This window comes from Bison bison, unplaced genomic scaffold, assembly GCF_000754665.1.
Source record: "Bison bison bison isolate TAMUID 2011002044 unplaced genomic scaffold, Bison_UMD1.0 scf7180017864239, whole genome shotgun sequence".
In the NCBI taxonomy this organism is placed as follows: domain Eukaryota; kingdom Metazoa; phylum Chordata; class Mammalia; order Artiodactyla; family Bovidae; genus Bison; species Bison bison.
In genome coordinates this window covers 4,569,026-4,589,862 of record NW_011494811.1, presented here as the reverse complement: position 1 = coordinate 4,589,862, position 20,837 = coordinate 4,569,026, and the positions used below count along the sequence as shown (strand labels likewise).

The window sequence follows — 20,837 nt, the reverse complement described above, 5'->3', positions numbered from 1 at the left end:
TAATTAGGTCCCATTTGTTTATTTTTCTTTTTATGTCCATTACTCTAGAAGACAGACCCCCCCCCACCACCAAATATTGTGACTTTTGACAAAGAGTGTTCTGCCTATGTTTTCCTCTAGGAGTTTTATGATATCCAGTCTTACATTTAGGTCTTTTATCTATTTTGAATTTATTTTTGTGTATGTGTGCTAGTCACTCAGTCATGTCTAACTCTTTATGACCCCTTGGACTCTAATCCTCCAAGCTCCTCTGTCCATGGCATTCTCCAGGCAAGAATACTGGAGTGGGTTGCCAGTTCCTTCTCCAATTTTTGTATATGTATATGGTGTTAGAGAATATTCTAATTTTGTTATTTTATATGTGGCTGTCTAGTTTTCCCTATACCACTTATTGAAAAGACTGTCTTTTCTCCATTATATATCCTTGCCTCCTTTGTGGTAGATTAATAGACCATAAGTACATGGGTTTGGGGGCTTTCTGTCCTATTCCATTGGTCTGTAAGTCTGTTTTTGTGCCAGTACCATACTATTTTGATTATTGCCGGTTTGTAGTACAGTCTAAAGTAAGGGATTGTGGATTAAACTTTTAGCTTCATTCTTTCTCAAGATTGTTTTGGCTATTCAGAGTCTTTTGTGTTTACATACAAATTTTAAAATTTTTTGTTCTAGTTGTGTGAAAAATGTCATTGGGAAGGCAGTGGCACCCCACTCCAGTACTCTTGCCTGGAAAATCCCATGGACACAGGAGCCTGATAGGCTGCAGTCCGTGGGGTCGTGAAGAGTCAGACACAACTGAGCGACTTCCCTTTCACTTTTCACTTTCATGCATTGGAGAAGGAAATGGCAACCCACTCCAGTGTTCTTGCCTAGAGAATCCCAGGGACGGCGGAGCCTGGTGGGCTGCCGTCTATGGGGTTGCACAGAGTCGGACACGACTGAAGTGACTTAGCAGCATTGAATCCATAGATTGCTTGGGTAGTATGATAATTTTAACAATATTGATTCTTCCAGTCCAAGAATGCAGTATATTAATATCTTCCATTTGTTTGTATCATCTTTAATTTCTTTCTTAAGCTTCTTATAGTTTTCAGAATATAGATCTCTTGCCTGCTTAGCTAGGTTTATTCCTTGGCATTTTTTGTTGTTGTTGTTCTTTTTGATGTAGTGATAAATGAGATTGTTTCCTTAATTTCTTTTTCTGATCTTTTACTGTTAGCATATAGAAATGCAAAAAAATTCTGTTAATTAATTTTGTATCCAGCAGCTATACTGAATCTACTGATGAACTCTAATCATTTTCTAGAAGCATCTTTCGGATTTCCTATGTATAGCATCATGTCATCTGCAAACAATGACAGTTTTACTTTTTTCCCAATTTGGATTTCTTCTATCTCTTTTTTTTTCTGAGTACTATAGCTCTGACTTCCAAGGCTATGTTGAATAAAACTAGCCAGAATGGTCATCTTTGTCTTATTCCTGATTGTAGAGAAAATGCTTTCAATTTTTCACCATTGAATATGATGTTAGCTATGGGATTGTCATTGATGGCCTTTATCATGTTGAGGTATGTTCCCTCTATGCCCACTTTCTGGAGAGTTTTTATTATAAATGGATGGTGAAATTTATCAAAAGCTTTTTTCTGCATCTGTTGAGAGGATCATATGGTTTTTATTTTTCAATTTCTTAACTGATGTATCACATTGATATGCAGATAGTGAAAAGTCCTTGCATCCCTGGGGTAAATCCCACTTGATCATGGCATACAATTCCTTTTTTTACTATTTATTTATTTATTTTTTGGCTGCTCTAGGTCTTCGTTGCTTTGCATGGGCTTTCTCTAGTTGCAGCAAGTGGGTGCTACTCTTCATTGCAGTGCTTGGGCTTCTCATTGTGGTAGCTGCTTTTGTTGCTGTAGGCACATGGGCTTCAGTATTTGCAGCACGTGGGCTCAGTAGTTGTGGTGCAAGGCCTTAGTTGCCCAACAGCGTGTGGAATCCTTCCAAACAGGGGAGCCTCCCAAACCTCACTCATAGTTACAGGTTTTACGTTTAGGTCTTTAATCCTTTTTGAGTTAAGTTTTGTATATGGTGGAAGATAAGAGTCCAGCTTCATTCTTTCAAATGGGGCTATCCAGTTTTCTGTTTCTGAAAAAAATGCTGTTTGCATTTTAATGAGATTACATTGAATCTATAAGTGACTTTAAGTAGCATGGGCTCTAAGAATATTATGTTTTTAAATTCCTGAACAAAGAATGTCTTTCCATTTATTTGTATCTTCTTTATAATTTCTTTCAGCAATGCTTTATGGTTTCTGTTAGTACCTCCCTCCTTCTTGTGGCCAAATAATATTTCGTTGTATGTATTGGGTTTTTATCCATTAACCCCCTTGGTTTGCAGGCCTTTGGACTTGGACTGGAATCATAACACTAGCTTTCCTGGGTTTTTCTGAACGAACTTTTTGGCTAATCCAGTATACATCACTTTTATTTATCCATTCATCAAGGGGTGGACTGTTGGATTGTTTCCATCTTTTGAGTATGAATGAATAATGCTGCAATTAATATTTGTTTACAAGTTTTTGCCTGGACATATGTTTTCATTGGGCTTCTCTGGTAGCTCAGCTGGTAAAGAATCCGCCTTCAATTGACTCTGGTTCAGTTCCTGGGTCAGGAAGATTCCCTGGAGAAGGGATTGGCTACCCACTCCAGTATTCATGGGGTTTCCTGGTGGCTCATATGGTAAAGAATCCTCCTGCAATGCGGGAGACCTGGGTTTGATCCCTGGGTTGGGAAGATCCCCTGGAGGAGGGCATGGCAACCCACTCCAGAATTCTTGCCTAGAGAATCCCCACGGACAGAGGAGCCCAGCAAGCTACAGGCCATGGGTTCGCAAAGAGTTGTACACAAATGAGCAACTAAACACAGCACATGTTTTCATTTCTCTTGGGTTTATCCTTCCCTTTTAAGAAGAACAGAATTTAAATAATAGCAAAGACTCCTGGAAGTCTAGGCTGCTAAAAGTTATTTTGAATATAACCTGTATTTATTGTTTTGATTAGACATGAAGGAAAGAAAAAATACAGTTCTGTGTCTTCAGAAACTTAAGAAACGAAATGCACACTTTTCACACTCATCACCCTGAGAACTCTTACACACAATTTTGCAAGTACTTGCTGATATACTACTAACTGAATATACAGAGTCGTATTCAGAGGGGCATCAAGGAGAACCTATATCTTTAATGAAGTCTTGAAATAGATGATGGACATTTACTGATAGCAAAAGGAAAATGTCCAGGTTTGGGGAAGTCATTGCTGTAATCATGGAGGTAAGCATCCATTATACAAAAAGATTTGCTTAAAGGAGTCTAAATGGGCAATAATGAAAGTAAAAGTTAGCAAGATGTCCTTCTCTATTATATGTATTCTTTGGGTGAAGTTGTTTGTATTAATATTTGATTGATATGATTCTCTTCTCTATTTATCCAACATTTCCCTCCTTAGTCCTAATCATTAATGTACTCATTCATTGACTCAGTCATTCAGCAAACACTCACTGAGTGCCTTTTAAGTACCAAGCACTGTGCTTGGTACTGGGGATACAATGATGGGTGAGTTATGCTGTGAAAACAAGGAATTAACAACTTAATGAAGAAGTCAAGATATAATAGCTTCACAACCAACCAATGTAATGTGGAAAGTGTACCATAACAGATTTGTGTATAATCCCTCCAAACCATTCTATATCTTGTCACTAGGCACTTAAAAGTTCTATTAAAAAGTGCTATTCCTTAAAAGTTCCATTATCTCTGAAGAGATTTAAATGCTGCTGGGAGGTTAACTTGAAGTCATTACTTTGCTTAAAATCCTTCATTGGATTCCCATTTTCATAAGATTAAGTTTAAATTCCCTTGATATTGCTTCTGTTGTCGAAAATGCCCCCCACTCTTCTCCTACTTCGTTTGTACTTAAAACTTTAAAACTCAGTGTAGGTATCATCTCATCTAGGAATATTTTATTGATGTTCCACAAATTGTTGATTAGGTGGTTTTTTTCCCAATATTGTTGTCACTAAGTCATGTCAGACTCTGCAACCTCATGGACTGTAGCATAACAGGCTCCTCTGTCCTCCACTATCTCCCAGAGTTTGCTCAAATTCATGTCTTTTGAGTTGGTAATGCTATCTAAGCATCTCATCCTCTGCTGCCCCCTTCTTTTGTCTTCAATCTTTCCCAGCATCAGGGTCTTTTCCAGTGAGTTGACTCTTCACATCAGGTGGCTAAAGTATTGGAGCCTCAACAACAATCCTACCAGTGAATATTCAGCATTAATTTCCTTTAAGAATGAGGGGTTTGCTCTCTTTGCTACCCAAAGCACTCTCAAGAGTTTCTTGAGCACCACAATTTGAAAGCATCAATTCTTTGGCGCTCAGCCTTCTTAACAGACCAACTCTTAAATCTGTACATAACTACTGGAAAAGCCATAGGTTTGACTATATGGACCTTTGTTGGCAAAGTGATGTCTCTGCTTTTTAATACTCTGTCTAGGTTTGCCATAGCTTTTGTGTATTCTTGCCATCTCATCTTAGTCTCTTCTGCTTCTGTTACATCTTTATCATTTCTGTCCTCTATCATGCCCATCTTTGCATGAAATGTTCCCTTGATATCCAACTTTCTTGAAGAAATCTCTAATCTTACCCATTTTAATGTTTTCTTCTATTTCTTTGCATTGTTCATTTAAGAAGGCCTTCTTATCTCTCCTTTGCTATTCTCTGAAACTCTGCATTCAGCTGAGTATATCTTTCCCTTTCTCCTTTGTCTTCTACTTCTCTTCCTTCCTCAGCTATTGGCAAAGCCCCCTCAGACAACCACTTTGCCTTCTTACATTTCTTTTTCTTTGGGATGGTTTTGGTCACTGCCTCCTGTATATTGTTATGGACCTCCATCCACTCTGTCTAGTCACCTCCAATCATAAGGGATTTGTTTTAGGTCATACCTGAATGGCCTAGTAGTTTTCCCTACTTTCTTCAATTTAAGCCTGAATTTTGCAGTAAGGAGCTCATGATCTGAGCTGATGTTTTCTGTATACCTCCCATATTACCCTGATGATATATTGTCACGGCCCATACTATCTTGTAGTCATATTTTTATTTTTCCATATTCCCCTTTCTCACATATACTGTTACATGTGAATTCCTTGAGGAAATCAGCCAGATCTTACTAGTATTTTTGTCCGCAGTGTCTAGCATATAGTAGGTTCCCAGTGTTTGATGATGAATGAATAAATAAGTCAATGAACTTTGTTTTCTTGTTTAGAGGCAGAAGACCAAAGACATGATATCTGAGCTGAAACTTAGGGGATACCTGAGATTCTCTAGGCACAGGAAAGGAGAAGGAAAAAAATATTCCTGTCCAAGACAACATTATTTGCAAAGGCATAGAAATAAGAAAAAGCCCACCGTGTTTAAGATGCAGCAAATCATTCTTTATATCAGAAACTAGACACTTGTCAGAAATAAAACTCAATCTCAGTATAAACATTTTCCAAATGATGCTGGGCAAGCCTTACGCTAGCACTACAGAATTCTTAAAATAGGATCTGTGTATTATTTTGTAGCGTGGTGAATCTTGGGTAGATTTTGGCATTTAAATGACTCACTTATAGGATGTAGAGAACAGGGAACCTCCACCTACACCATTGGTGAGAATGTAAATTGGTACAGCCACTGCAGAAAGCAGTATGAAAGTTTCACAGAAAACTAAAAATAGGACTACCATATAACCCAGCAATTCCACTCCTGGGTATGTATCCAAAAAATAAAAAACAGTAATGAAAAAAGATAAATGCATCCCAGTGTTCATGGCAACATTATTTATAATTGCCAAAATATGGAACCAGTCTAAGTGTCCATCAACAGATGAATGGATAAAGACATTACACACACACACACACACACACACACACACACAATGGGCTGCTTGCTACTCATCCATAAAAAAAGTGTGAAGTTTTGCCTTTTGCAGCAATGTGGATGGACTTAGAGGATATTATGCTAAGTGAAGGGGCTTTCGCAGTGGCTCAGGCAGTAAAGAATCGGCCTACAATGCAGGAGACCCCTGGGTCAGGAAGATGCCATGGAGAAGGGAGTGGCTACCCGCTCCAGTATTCTTGCCTGCAGAATTTCATGGGCAGAGGAGCTTGGGAGGCTACAGTCCATGCAAAGAGTTGGACACGACAGAGCTAACACACACTATATATGCTAAGTGAAATAAGTCAGACAAGAAAGATACTGTATGATACCATTTATACATGGAATCTAAAATAAACCAGTAAATATAACAAAAAAGCAGCAGACTCACAGATGTAGAGAACAAACTAGAGGTTACTAGTAGGGAGAGGAAGGAAGGAAGGGGCAATACAGGGGTAAGGAAGTACAAGCTATTAGATATAAAATAAGCTACAAGCATATGTTGTACAACACAGGGGATATAGCCAATATTTTATAGTAACTATAAATGGAGCATAATCTTTAAAAGTTGCAAACCACTATATTCTATGCTTGTAATTGATATAACATTTACAGCAACTATATTTCAATAAGTAATTAAATAAACACACTAATTCCTTGTCATATGTACATCTCAATCTGTCATTATTATTTGATTCTCCTCAAATTTGCAGGCTATTTTTTAGTGTTTATGTGTATGGTAAAATGGGAGTAAGGAGGGGCAATTATTACTGGAAACTTACATAACAGAATTTTTACTTTAGTTTCCAGAATCTAATTGCATCAAATTATGGTTGAGTAGACCCTATACCTTAGGAACCATCCAGAATGGAATTGCACAATAAGATATATGAGTAACTCAAGTATTAAAGGGAGAAATCAAGCCAGCTGATACGCTTTTCTCTAAATTGGCCATCAATGAGACCTTAGTTAACTTATGTTAAGCTGCTGCAGTAGCTAAGACTGTCAGTATCAACAGGCTTTCAAACTTAGCATACTAAGTGTTCAGAAGTAAAAAGAGTCTTGATGAGATTGTATCACTTCTCTTGAGCTACTGGCAAGGCCCTAGGGAGGAAAAATACATGTGCTAACTGTTGATGACAGCTGTTCTTTATAGTTTTTTGTGGCGGTGGTCACACATAAGACTTGCCGTTTTAATCATGTTTAACTGTACAGTTCAGTGGCACTAAATATACTTACGTTGTTCTGCAACTGTCACTACCTTCCATCTCCAAAACTATTTCATCACCCAAAGCTGAAACTACATACTCGTTAAAAAAATAACTTCTTATTCTTCCCTTTTCCCAGCCCATGACAACCACCATTCTACTTTTTGATAACTATAGTTTTGAATACTCTAATTACCTCAAAAAAGTGAAATCATATGATGTTTGGCCTTTTGTGGCTGGCTTGTTTCAGCTATTTTCACTTATTTCATAATCCCTTCAAGTTTCATCCATATGTGTATGGATAACATATGTAAGAATTTCCTTCTTTTTAAGGCTGAATAATATTCCTATATGTATGCACCACATTTTGTTGACCCCTTCATCTGTCAGTGGATACTTGGGTTACTTCCACTTTTGACTATTGTGAATAATGCCACTATAAAAATAGGCACACAAATACCTGTTCAAGTTTCTGCTACTACTTCTTTTGAATATGTACCTAGAAGTGAAATTGCTGGATTATATAGTAATTCTATCTTTAATTTTTTGAGGACTCACCTTGTCGCTTTTTTAAATGTTAGAACAGAGGAAGAGCAGTGTGTGAAGGGTATGTAGCTATTGCCATTGTAGTAATGATTGAAGTTCTAAGATCTAAATTTCGGCCCTGTCTTAGCCATCTGTAAAATATGTGATCTTGGGTAGGTTACCCTGTTTAAACTTCTCTTAATTCACCTCTAAAATGAATATAATAATGCTTTACTAGATTTTTTTAAGAATTAATGAAATTATATATGTGATATTACTTGGTAATTTATAAAATGCTGTATAAACATTTACTAGATAAACTAGATCAGCTGCCAGGAAAACTCAGCCCTGGTGCTATCTTTGATTATTAAATACTATTACTGAGTTATTCAAATCCCAGAAAAGTTATTCTCTTGGGATCTGTACTGGTGTCACACTTTCATTTTCATTCACCACACTGGATAGAATAGTTTCAGATAAGGAGCTAACCCAAGTAGTTTATTTTCACCCTAAGCAGATGCCATAGGGTCCACTACCAGAGGCTGCCTTATAGCTTCAGGTTCATTTGGGAGTTAATGTTGTATATGTGTATACAAACAAGGTCCTCTAGTCCCACCAGTCCCACCACTTCCCTGGTCTTACAAAGTATGGTCCATAGCTCAGGATAGCTCTAGAATAGTTTCAACCTCCTGAAGGTACCTACAGCTAGTTCTCCCAATTCAGGTGTCACTTCCTTAAAAAGGGTCAATATCACTATCACTGTGGATCAGAGTACAAAATTTAAATCTGTCTGTACTTACTTCTTTGTCCTAGGTTCCTTAAACCAGAGGACCCAAAGTAGCTAAGAATGACAAAGCTAAAAACAAAAGACAGACCAAAAAAAAACTCATCTATCCAGCTCTGGAAACAATAGAATTTTCTAAACCTATACAAACATGTGTAAATCAAGTTGTGTATTACCTATAGTCTGTGGAGGGAAGTTTGATTTTTTTCCCCTCCTCTTCTTCCTTCTCTGCTGCTAAGTCACTTCAGTCGTGTCTGACTCTGTGCGACCCCGTAGATGGCAGCCCACCAGGCTCCCCCGTCCCTGGGATTCTCCAGGCAAGAACGCTGGAGTGGGTTGCCATTTCCTTCTCCAGTGCATGAAAGTGAAAAGTGAAAGCCAAGTCGCTCAGTCGTATCCGACTTAGCAACCTGCTGCTGCTGCTGCTGCTAAGTCGCTTCAGTCGTGTCCGACTCTGTGCGACTCCATAGACGGCAGCCCACCAGGCTTCTCTGTCCCTGGGATTCTCCAGGCAAGAACACTGGAGTGGGTTGCCATTTCCTACTCCAATGCATGAAAGTGAAAAATGAAAGGGAAGTTGCTCAGTCGTGTCCGACTCTTCGCGACCCCATGGACTGCAGCCTACCAGGCTCCTCCGTCCATGGGATTTTCCAGGCAAGAGTACTGAAGTGGGGTGCCATCGTTATTATATTACTTATTGAATAGCAATAGTAATGATAATAATAAGGGCAGATTCTGACTAGAGGATTTAAGTAATTGGTCGTGACTCTTGAAACTTTTATTCTTATTGGCATGAAATCAAAGTCCTGGAAGCTCACCAAAGATGCTTGTCATCCAGAGTATGAATAGTGGTTTGAATAGTCACTTCACACAATACATTACTGATGCTCTTCTTCTAGTCACTGCTTTTTTAAGTTAATAAAGTCAAATTTTTGGCTAAAGTTAAATAGAATGTTAAGGAAGCTCCTTTCTTTACTTTTCTAAAAGAAAAAAATTATAAAAATTACATGTGATCATTGTAAAAATTTGGAAACTTTCAGAAAAGTATAGAATAGGGTATAAAAGTATACATAATTCTAACATATTACAGTAAACAAATACTTTCTATTTTCATGTATGTCCTTCCCATCTTTTTCTATTGATCTATACACATATATCTTAACATAGTTAAGATTATACTTTACATGTATAGTTATACATGTTTTAAAATGCATATTATAAGAATTTTCTTGTGTCAGTGAATATTCTTTATAAAACACAAATATTGTATAATATTTTGTCATAAGGATGCATCACTGTTTAAATTTCTGTATTGTTAATCTTTTTATTTCTTTCCATTTCTCACTAATGTAAGCAACTCTTAAATAAACACATACAGGAAGACTTGTCCATTTTCTTAGAAGTGAAATTACTGGGTCAATGACTATGACTATTTAAGAACTTTTTAAAGAAAATCATCTTTGAGTTGTTAAAGGGTTTATGACACATCAACTTGAACACATCTTTGATAACTGTGTAGCTACTCGTATTCAAATAACCCCTACAAGTGTTACTGTTCATTGATCTAATCTTTCATTTCAGACACTAGGAGGCATCTCTTCCCTCTGTCGCCTATTCCTTGGGATAGAAATAAGGAGGTCTGACTGAGCCCTTATACAAGCCTTGTCAGACAAGTACTTATGTCCTTCTTGTTTAGGACCACCTATTTAACCCACTGCACTCAACATCCATATTTTCCTTTTTTTCTCTTACAGATGGAATGGGGCGAGTCCTTGCTCAAGATGTATATGCAAAAGACAACCTACCCCCTTTCCCAGCATCAGTAAAAGATGGCTATGCTGTCCGAGGTAAATATTTCAGTTTTCTTGAGTATCAACATACTCACATTGGTTTTGGGGGGTTTGTTGGCTTGTTTTGCTTTGTTTTTAGTGTTCTGTTTTTAGATTTTTGACTCAGCCCAGGTACCTAATGACTGTTACATCTGTTTCCCCCTTTGTTGTCAAAATTCATACACAGATAACAATATTAACCTACACCTGTATATTTTCTGGCACAATCTTGAGTAAAACTTCAGAGAAAATACTGTAGTTACTTGAAAATTCTTACTCACAGATAACTATGTAGAGATTGATAAAGATATTGTGCCATAATTCTTTGGGCCTCTACATATACCAGATAGCAGACAGTCTTAGTCTGAAGTTTTCCAAATGTTTTCTAGTGGAAAACATCTATAGGTCCAGGGAAGACAGGCAAACTCCCACCATGGGATAAAGTGGGCCAGTTTTTTTCTTTTGCTTTAAATTCAAACATCAGTAAGAGCTTCATAGAAAGCAAGTGTGAAGGAAACCTCTAAATCCCTAGAAGGTCCTATATTTCAGAGCTCCAAAGCTCCAGATTGTACCAGCAGTTCACGCCTTCAGAATTGCCTGGGATGGCATAAAGCTCAAAAGCAAAATCATTTGCCTCCCTAAAGTCCAGTTTAAGAAAACACAAAATGAAAATGCAACTGAATTGCTTAGAAACTAATATCAGTTATATTATATTGGCTGACATCATTGAAGAAATGTTTAAAAACATTTGCCAGTTTATCAGAGCTGTTAAGAATGCCAGTTCCTTTCTAATGATCATTTATGGAGTCCCTTACTTGACTGTCTTCATTTTTAATTTTTTTTTATACTGTATCTAACCATTAAAATATTTTCCTCTTTCTTGTGATTAAATATATTCACTGATCCCCTCAATGTTGCATCACCAACTCTTAGGAGTATCTTTCTGTGTTGGAGACAGTAGAACAAATGGTTAAAGTTATGGACTTAAGCAAAGAAAGTGATCTGGGCTCTTGTACCAGTTCCATCTGTGTAACTTTAAGCACATCAGTTCAACTTTTTGAGCCTTGGTTTTCTTGTCTATTAAACTGTGATAATTATAACCATACTTATCCCAACAGGTTATTGTGAGGACTAAGTGGGACTGTAGAAAGTCTTAAAGTATCTGGCATTAAAAAAAAGCTCTCAATGTTTTTAATGTTTAATAATAGTACCTATTATTATCAATCATAATTACTTAAACCATCTCTGAAAAAAGGATAACATTATCTGAACTGTTATTCTCACAAAACAATGGAGAGGTTAATTCCTCCTAGTATATTCTTTCCACGAAGCTGTCTTAAATGCACCTAACTTAGCTTGATCTCACTAAATTAGTTGTTTTCATTGTCCAGTCACTAAGTTGTGTATGACTCTACAACCGCATGGACTGCAACATGCCAGGCTTCCCTGTCCTCGACTATCTCCCGACTTTGTTCAAGTTCATGTCCATTGAGTCGATGATGTTATCTAAATTGCAGCTGAAAACAAATAACAAATGCCCATTGCCTCCTTTGTTTTCTAAGTTCATTTCTTCTATAATGTTTATTAAGATGAATATTGTTCAGAAAGAAATTATTTTAGTATTCTGATAGCCTCATTGACTCTACTTTGTTATTCCCTCTAAAACTTCTGTCTGAACTTTCAATTGGTAGCCATATTGGATTGTTCTGAAATGGAAAAGAATTCTTACTTCCAGAGTAGAACAAACAACTACACCAGATGAAACATCAAAGGGACAAGAAAGTCTTTTTTTTTTTTTTACATACTCAGTAATATAAAGTAGGAGAAAGTGAGGAGGTAAATAATATGAGACAGAATTATTCCAAAACAGAATGTTGTTCTGTGATTTTTACATAAAGCTCAATATAAAACTATTGCTTTTAGTGTTTTTAGTTAGCCCACATGAACAATGAAAGAGCCTTTCTGCAACTGTAGAATCTTATCAAAGAAATGTGTATATAAAATTACCGTTTAGACTATCATAATCTATTGTTTTAAAGTGGTGGTGTTTTTAGTTATTTCACACATGTACACAAACACACAGAGACATTTAAAATGGCATCTCACAGTGTAAAAGGTTCAACAGACAGGCTGCCATGCAGCTAATTCACATTATTTCTTTCCTGTGAAGTATTGCTAGTTCTCTAAGATATGGAACATATAACAGAAAACCATCGTGGAAATGGTTACATTTCAAAGTTGTAATGGTTGGTTAATTATGATCAACATCACGATTAAGGCAGCAAAGGTTCTCAGTGGACGAAAAGGCATGGTCTAAGTCTTTTCTGTGCTGTAACCACCCTAGGCGGTGTTTTGGTGAAGAGCAGCCTTGAGGCTGCTGTTGTGGCTCTCTACCACTCTACTTCCTGTACCTCTTCTCTCCACCCTGTGTTCCTTTACTCCCATTCCTTCCTCCCCACTCCCTTTATTCTCCCTGTTTTTCTTCTCCTCTGCCTTTGCCTTAGGCCTTCCAGTAATAACCCGTGGCACCTGTGAACATTGCTAACCCTCTAGGTGTAAAGAGGTTCCTAACTTGCTCTGGATCACTAAGCATTAGCCAGTATCCTTCAGAAACATGTGGGATAAAACTCCAAACCAGTTGGAGGATCTCTTGCTTTAAGGTATGTGGGTTGAAAAATCAAGACAGTAACAAGTAGCTGAAGAAATAGGAACAGCTTTTAAAGAATAAGAAAGAATAGAGTAGACAGGAATTAAGCGATGATGATGTAAACTAATAAATCTAAAACTACATTCAGGAGGAGGAGGGAGTGAATTTGAAAGATATAAGAGAAAATGAAAATAGCATTTACCAGCTAGAAACAATACAATAGTTTTATTCATATTTTTGAAGAGTTATTTCTCCCTTCACACTGATTAAGCTAATCATCTTCTTGATGCATTCACAGCCTCCTGTAGAGATGTGGGTGCCCATTGTCTCACAATTGCTTCTTAATTTGTTAATAAAGGCAAAGATATCTCAATACCAAGTTCACTCTCTTGAAAATGTTCAATTTGAAAGACTTAATGCTTCAGAATTAGTTTAGGTATCATTTAGGCAAAGGAAAAATTATAAACAAGCCAATAATTATTTTAAAAACCATGTGCAGCAAACAATTCTAGAAAATTAAGAGAAATCTTTGCACTTTATGTTAATAAATTTTTTACATGCTGATTAAATACATGCTTATGCAAATATAGAAAATCAAAAAGAACATTTTAAAATTACCCATTATCTCACTGTCTAGCTGCTAGAAACATCTATGTACTTCCTCCCAGTAGGTTAAAGTACATACTAAAATTCCGTATAACCTTTTTAATTTTGAGCTATTTCTTATTCTGTCACAAAAGTCATGTTTAAGTGTTTCTGTTTTGTCGAGTTAAGTCCTGTTTGTGAAAGGTTGTTGTTGAATCACGCGAATACACCGGGATTCTTGGCCCCCGGAGGAGAATTCAATCCGGGGCCAGAGACGAGGCTTGATCGCTCAGAGCTTTTGTGTAAAGTTTTATTAAAGTATAAAGGAGATAGAGAAAGCTTCTGACATAGGCATCAGAAGGGGGCAGAAAGAGTACCCCCCTTGCTAGTGTTAGCAATAAAGTTATATACTCTCCAATGAATCCAAAGAATGTCTGGAGGTTGTAAAGACCTCACCAGACCTACTCCCATAATTTACATTTTAAGATAACAGAATTAGCCAGAAGGTTTAATCCAAAGACTGGCCTTAATCCAGAGACTGTCCTCAGGCAGGATACATTATTGTTATATAACCCTAAGGAATGTAGAGAAAGAAAAAAAAGTTTGTCCTTTCTTCCTCCTTGAGAATTCCAGACCCCTCTCTCCTTGGGGACCCCTAGACTCCTTATCAACCTGCCTAGGAAATGACTCTCTCATTTGGCCGTAGCTGGTTCTCCAGTTCACTTGACAGCCTTTAGTCTTCCACCATAGGACACTTTGGATGAAGAAGGGAGCCTTATGATATAGGAGCACTACTTAAGTGAGCCCAGAGATAATTTGAAATAATTAATTTTAGTTAATTCCAAAAAGCTTAAAATAATATATTTAAGGAAACAATATATCTTTTCCCAATACTAACAATATATGGGCATTTTTCTCCTGGAAGACAATGATAAAGTATATGAAATGCCTTCTAATTCATCTGTTCTACTCCTTGCCTGCTTTCCAGGCAGCAGATTTAAAATCCCAAACAATTCACCAGATTTAATCCCTCAGTATAAGTGCAGCAAGTACTGATCCTGTCGTGTTAGTCTCGTCATCTACCTTTGCCACCACTCCAAACTCTTTCTATAATGTTAATTTTAGTATACACAGAAATACTATTACCCTGTTGCCTATCCACCAGTCTTAGTTTGGTTCCATAGTTAGAGTAAACAAAATCTTAGTCCCTCTGCCTTATTCCTCCATTGAAGATACTTCCTAGGACCTCTGAAAGTTATGCTATCTCTCTGGCCTCCATTTATCCAACCCTAATGTGGAAACAATGAGACTTTTGTTACTGAAAATAAGTGAATAGCTATAAGAGATTCAAAGAGAGCTCCCACGTGACTAGAAAATTAAAATGAGGGATAATTCTAGGGTGAATAGCCTTAGGATGATCATTTTCTGTATATTGTCACGTTGAATAGTTATCTAATACTATCAATTTTATATCAAATGATATAATCAGATATCTTCAAATAAAGAGGTGAACAAGACTAAAAGTATTTCCACATTAAAAAGGTGGAAGCAGCTTCAGGGTCTAGCATTAAGCTTTATAAATTGCTTACACAGTGCATTTGCTGTAAGAATTTGGCTTATATTGCTTTTATCACTTCCTTCAAATTAAATTATACAGTTGCAAAACTGTATAATAAAAGAAAAGCTATTAACCAAAATGCCAGAATTGAGGCTGGGGGGTGGCGGTGGAAAGAGTCTAAGCCTTTACAGAAATCCTTGCAATCCATCCATTGTTTCTAATGGCATACTGTGGCTTATTTAGTTTCTTTCTTTCCAAGCTTTAGATTCATCTGCCACTGTACCTCCACTTCTGCCCCCTCCCACCCAAGTTGGTAGAATTCATCTTGAAAATGGCAACCTTTTTCTTTTTATTTTTTTACATATCTCTTTAATAGGTTTTTAAAATAAGTATCAACAAGTTAGGTAGATTGATCATTACTTTTCTGTCTTTATAGTAAATAATGAGCCTTGTTGGTATAAAATCAGAACTTCTGTTGTAGTTCACTAATTTTTTTATTTAAGTTTTCTATTGGTCTGAATTTGTCTGGATTCCATCCAGTCTTACAGTGCTGTGCTTCTCAAAAAGGATAGTCCCTGAACCAGCTGCATAAACATCAGCTTGTTAGAAATGTAGAACCTCAGGACCTATCCCAGCCTACTGAATCAGAACCTGTATTTTAACAAGCTCTCTAAGTGATTTCTATGTACATTAAGAGTTGAGAAGCACTGTTAAAAGGGAAATGGTAAAAATGACTCCTCCATCGGTATCAGGGACTTTCTATAATGTTGGTTGACTAAACCTTCCTTAGCCAACAACAGAGAGGCATAGTTCCCAGGTGGAAATTTTCAGAGGAAAGTGAAGAACCTAGTTAAAGTGAGACATATTCTCTCCCCAGTTAGTGTACCATCCTTGGTAACAAAGCATCTTGCTTCTTTCACTTAAAGACTGCTTCAGATGTTGGCTTCCCTGACACTCTATACCATCTTGGCCCCACGTTATCTCTAGCCACTCATTATATAATGACATTTGCTTGGAGTGCTTGTGCAGAACATTGAGATGAGTGTTTTGAGTGTATGTGTATTAGAATGTGTGAAGAGGGAAACAGGAAAACAAGAGGAGGACTGAAGAGCAGCCAATTTCAAAAAAGAAATATAGGAAGTGATCCCTACCTCAAAAGAGCTTATTATCTAGCTAAAGAGATAAAATACATGTTTATAAAATTATTTAAGAAAATTTACAAAGCACAATACTAATGCATACAAGACAGCTTACAAACTTCCTAAGTATTAGGGAAACGCAAAGTTCAATTCTTTATTTTAACAAGTATTTACTGGGCATCAATGACAAGCTTAGCACTATGTTAGACATAACCTAAGTTATATGGAATTGATCAGAGCAATCTTTCTAAACATTCTAAAGATGGTAAATGTTGACTCACATTTTAAAGAAAATAATATACCATGAACCAGCAGGAAAAGGAAGGCATTCAAAATACAGCATTTTGTATTAGAAAATATTTATTGTTTCGTTCATGGGTTCATTTTTCTAAAAAGATTCTTAGGAGCCACACTCATTCATTTCTTTCACTTGCGAATACTTCATATATTGAACACTTATTGAATACCTATTTTTCAGCAGGTACCAGGAATTTCCCTGAGACAAATAAGCAAATGATTACAAATACATTAAGAAACCATAATTAGAGTTACTTCAGGAATACACTGGGGAAACAAAAGAGAAGGGGGAAGGAAGTCAGATATGACTTCCTAGAGAAGGTGACACTTGAGCTGAGTCCTATAAACTAAGAAGTTTTAACCAGAAGGCGGGGAGAAGGAAAGGACACTCCAAGCAGTGGGAGTAGCATATGTTGTGGAGCTGAAATATGAGTCATTTTGGTATTCTCGGTACTTGAGAGAGCAGCTAGACTATAAGATAGATGGAGGACAAGAACCAGAGCCTTTACACATACTGTTTCCTTTAGGTGAGTATCTTCAGATGCAGCATGTCCACTTCCATCTCCTCTCTCTGTCCCCTTATCACCTCTCCTTCTCCCTCACACACACACACACACACACACTTTTTGCCTACTTAGTTCTGATTTATCCTTCATATTCAAATCATAAATCCTGTATATCAAGGTGGCTTTCCCTGACCCTCCAGGGTAGCTCAGGTACTCTCAGTGTATGCTCTCATTAAATTGTGTTCCTTTCCTTTGGAGTGGTTTTCTTAATTTATATTTGTATATTCATTAATGTGACTATTTGATTAACATTAAAATCTATCTCGCTCACTATCTCAGTGGCTTTAAGAGTTTTGGTTTCACCACACCCATAAAAAGACAGGCACTAAATACATTATACATCACAAACCAAATACAATACATATAAATATACATGCATGCATATATATAAACAAAATAAGTTTCTTGAAATAATATTCATCTTTACCATATGTGATAAAATATATTTTCTATTTTTCATTTAAAAAATTGCTTACAAGATGATTTTAAAGCCCACCTCTATTTGTGTAAAACATTGCAACAAATTGATACTGCATTAAAATAGAAACAGTATCTAGTTTTACTTCATTTCCCTGGTGGCTCAGTCATAAAGAATTTGCCTACAATGTAGGAGACACAGGTTCAACCCCTGGGTCAGGAAGATCCCCTGTAGAAGGAAATGGCAACCCACTCCAGTCTTCTTACCTGGGAAATCCCATGAGCAGAGGAGCCTGGGGGGCTACACTCCATGAGGTTGCGAAAGAGTTGGAGATAACTTAGCGACTACACAACAACAACTAGTTTTACTCTCTACTCTGTCCCAGCATCTAGTATGACACTTATGACATAGAAGACACTCAGTAGAAATTCAGTGAATAAATGAAAGAAATAAAAAGCCTTAAAAGGGGTATTTTAACGTATGGTTATTTGAAATATTTTAAAACCATATTTTAAAGTATGGTTATTCCCATTTTTATCAACAAGCAAACTGAAGTTTAGAGAAAAATTTAGTAATTTGCTGAAAATCCTAAAGCTAATAATAGTCAGAACCAGGATTCAGATTCAACTTTTACTCTAAAACCATGCTAATTTCCCCTTGTTCAAGAGGCAAAAAAAGAAAGTGTCTAGGTTGCTATGGGGAGGCAGAAAGCTGATAATATCTCTAGCAGAAAAATAAAAATGTTTATTCAGATTGAGATGTAATTAGTGCAAAACTCTGAAAGATAATTGACTTCTTAATTTTCTAAAGTAAGAAAATTATGATTAGTTTTAAAATACTGAGTGTGGGTATAGATGAAACAAAATTGGTAAAATACTGATAATTGTTGAAGCAGTGATTTCTCTATCTGTTTTAAATTGTTTCATTAAAAAGAAAAAGGAACCCATGAAAGCAGCATAATAAGAATGCCATTCAGGAAAACTGCAGTAGTCTCTTTTTTACAGGTAAACACTGAAAATATTAATATAGTAGGATTCCAAAAAACACCAGAAAGCCAAGAGTTTATTAACTGAGACAAAGTCTAAAAAGCACAAGATACAACATATAGTAAGTAGAAGACACCTAATGTTAATTTTTGTCCCTCTTCACATTAAGTTAACCAAAGCCAGTTATACAAAAAAAGTGACTTATAAACAGCATTCTGTATATAAGCCTTTAGAAAAAATACGTCTTTGCAGTCACATAAAGAACAATGAATTTTATATCTCCTCTCTAAAAGAGAGAAAATGCTTTTTATTATTTATAAACATGGCTGCAAATATGATTAAAATATTCATATAAATAGTGTTATCTTTGCTGTGTGTGTTCCCCCAGACCCTTGCTGTATGCCAGTTACAAGGAGGTAATGGTCATGATCATAAAACTCATTAGGTACATATTGCCTTGATAGTACTATTGGTCTGAAATCCGCGTTGTGTGTGAAGAAAACCCTTTTAAATACATTTATCTTCAGGAGTATTTTTTCATCCAGCCATTACTATACTGTATGTAGAAAAAAATTGGATAAGAAGTTTTCTCCATCTCAATTCTGAAAGTGTTTTCTTCCAGTTTAAAAATAAGCAGTCAGTGCAAATTGTGATGCAGCACTGCCTATGTATTTTGTTTTTTTAGCAGCATTTTGATCCTTCATAAAAAAATAATGTTGTATTGGAAATTCAGGGTGTGAGTTTTCAAATCCTAGCTCTATCACTATCACTTGTTAAAGGTACTGAACCTTTTCTACTTGAGTTACTTCATTACGTAACTCATTTCCTTCAAGCATCAGTTTGGTTCAGTTTAGTCACTCAGTCGTGTCCAACTCTTTGCGACCCCATGAATTGCAGCACGCCAGGCCTCCCTGTCCATCACCAACTCCCGGAGTTCACCCAGACTCATGTCCGTCAAGTCAGTCATGCCATCCAGCCATCTCATCCTCAGTCATCCCCTTCTCCTCCTGCCTCCAATCCCTCCCAGCATCAGAGTCTTTTCCAGTGAGTCAGCTCTTTGCATGAGGTGGCCAAAGTATTGGAGTTTCAGCTTTAGCATTAGTCCCTCCAAAGAACATCCAGGACTGATCTCCTTTAGAATGGACTGGTTGGATCTCCTTGCCCTACTTCGTGCTTCCCTCATAGCTCAGTCGGTAAAGAATCTGCCTGCAATGCAGGAGACCTGGGTTCAATTCCTGGGTCAGGAAGATCCCCTGGAGAAGGAAATGGCAATCCACTCCAGTATTCTTGCCTGGAAAATCCCATGGACAGAGGAGCCTGGCGGACTACAGTCCATGGGATCTCAAGAGTCAGACATGACTTAGCGACTAAACCACTACCACTTCATGTATAAGTCTCCACGAGTGTGTACACACACATCACACATACATACCCTTTTATTTAGGAGGATAGACTAAAAGAACTTCCTATTTAAAAGTGCAAGAGTGGAAATTATGAAACAACAAGAAAACTGTCTCCAAGGCACCAGGAACGGGCACATTTAGAACCACTTCTACTGGTACTTGTAAGTTGTGGATACCAATGATCTAACTAGTATTATAGTAACAAAACTTTTTCCTAAGCTAGGCGATCAGAAAAGTGTTCCAATTTCCTGAAGCCTTACCTAATCATTTGAGTCAACTTTTAGAATTCCAAGACTAGGTTCTTACTCCTTGCGATAGGTGCATTCTGATGATTGTTCTTGGTTCTGTTCATCTTACAGCTGCTGATGGCCCAGGAGATCGTTTCATCATTGGAGAATCCCAAGCTGGTGAACAGGTGAGATTCATAGGCCTGAAAAAGGCCCTAAAGATTTTAGTTTCATGGACTTTCAGAGTCTAATCCTAAACTTCTGCCATTGTTTTTATGGAAATCTTAGAGAAGGATTAGATGGGTCATCAAAGAGATGAAATGATGATTTCCCTGAGAAAGAATCAAATGAATTTTTTCTTAATGGAAAGAACGTGCATCTAGTCATATGCAGCATGGATACAGTGTTATTAGTATATCTCACAGACATGCCCCACAAGGATTTTCCAGCCCTGTGATTGGATGAATCTTTCTTCTAGTATAAACATTAATGTTCTGAATAGAGCTATAATTTCTAAGTGGTTTTCTCAGACTTTTCCCCAACTCATGTTATAAACAGGAAAACTTAGAAGCAAATTATTTAATCTTTCTTGCTAATCATTTTGATTAATTTTACTTATTAGGGAGCTAACCAGAGAACAGATATACATATATTTCTATTAAGAAATGAAGTACTAAAAAAAAAAAAAAAATTAAGAACT

The 20,837-nt window shown here is 36.8% G+C and overlaps 1 protein-coding gene across 2 annotated transcripts in view; it reads left to right on the top strand.

Annotated features, from left to right (window-relative positions):
* GPHN (gephyrin) overlaps positions 1-20,837 on the top strand; it is a 533,352-nt gene that overhangs the window by 435,483 nt on the left and 77,032 nt on the right. For both annotated transcript variants that reach the window (XM_010846738.1, XM_010846740.1), the window contains 2 exons: positions 10,237-10,329; positions 20,270-20,325. In XM_010846738.1, the coding sequence (XP_010845040.1) occupies positions 10,237-10,329; positions 20,270-20,325 (149 nt within the window). The remainder of the gene's footprint in view (positions 1-10,236; positions 10,330-20,269; positions 20,326-20,837) is intronic.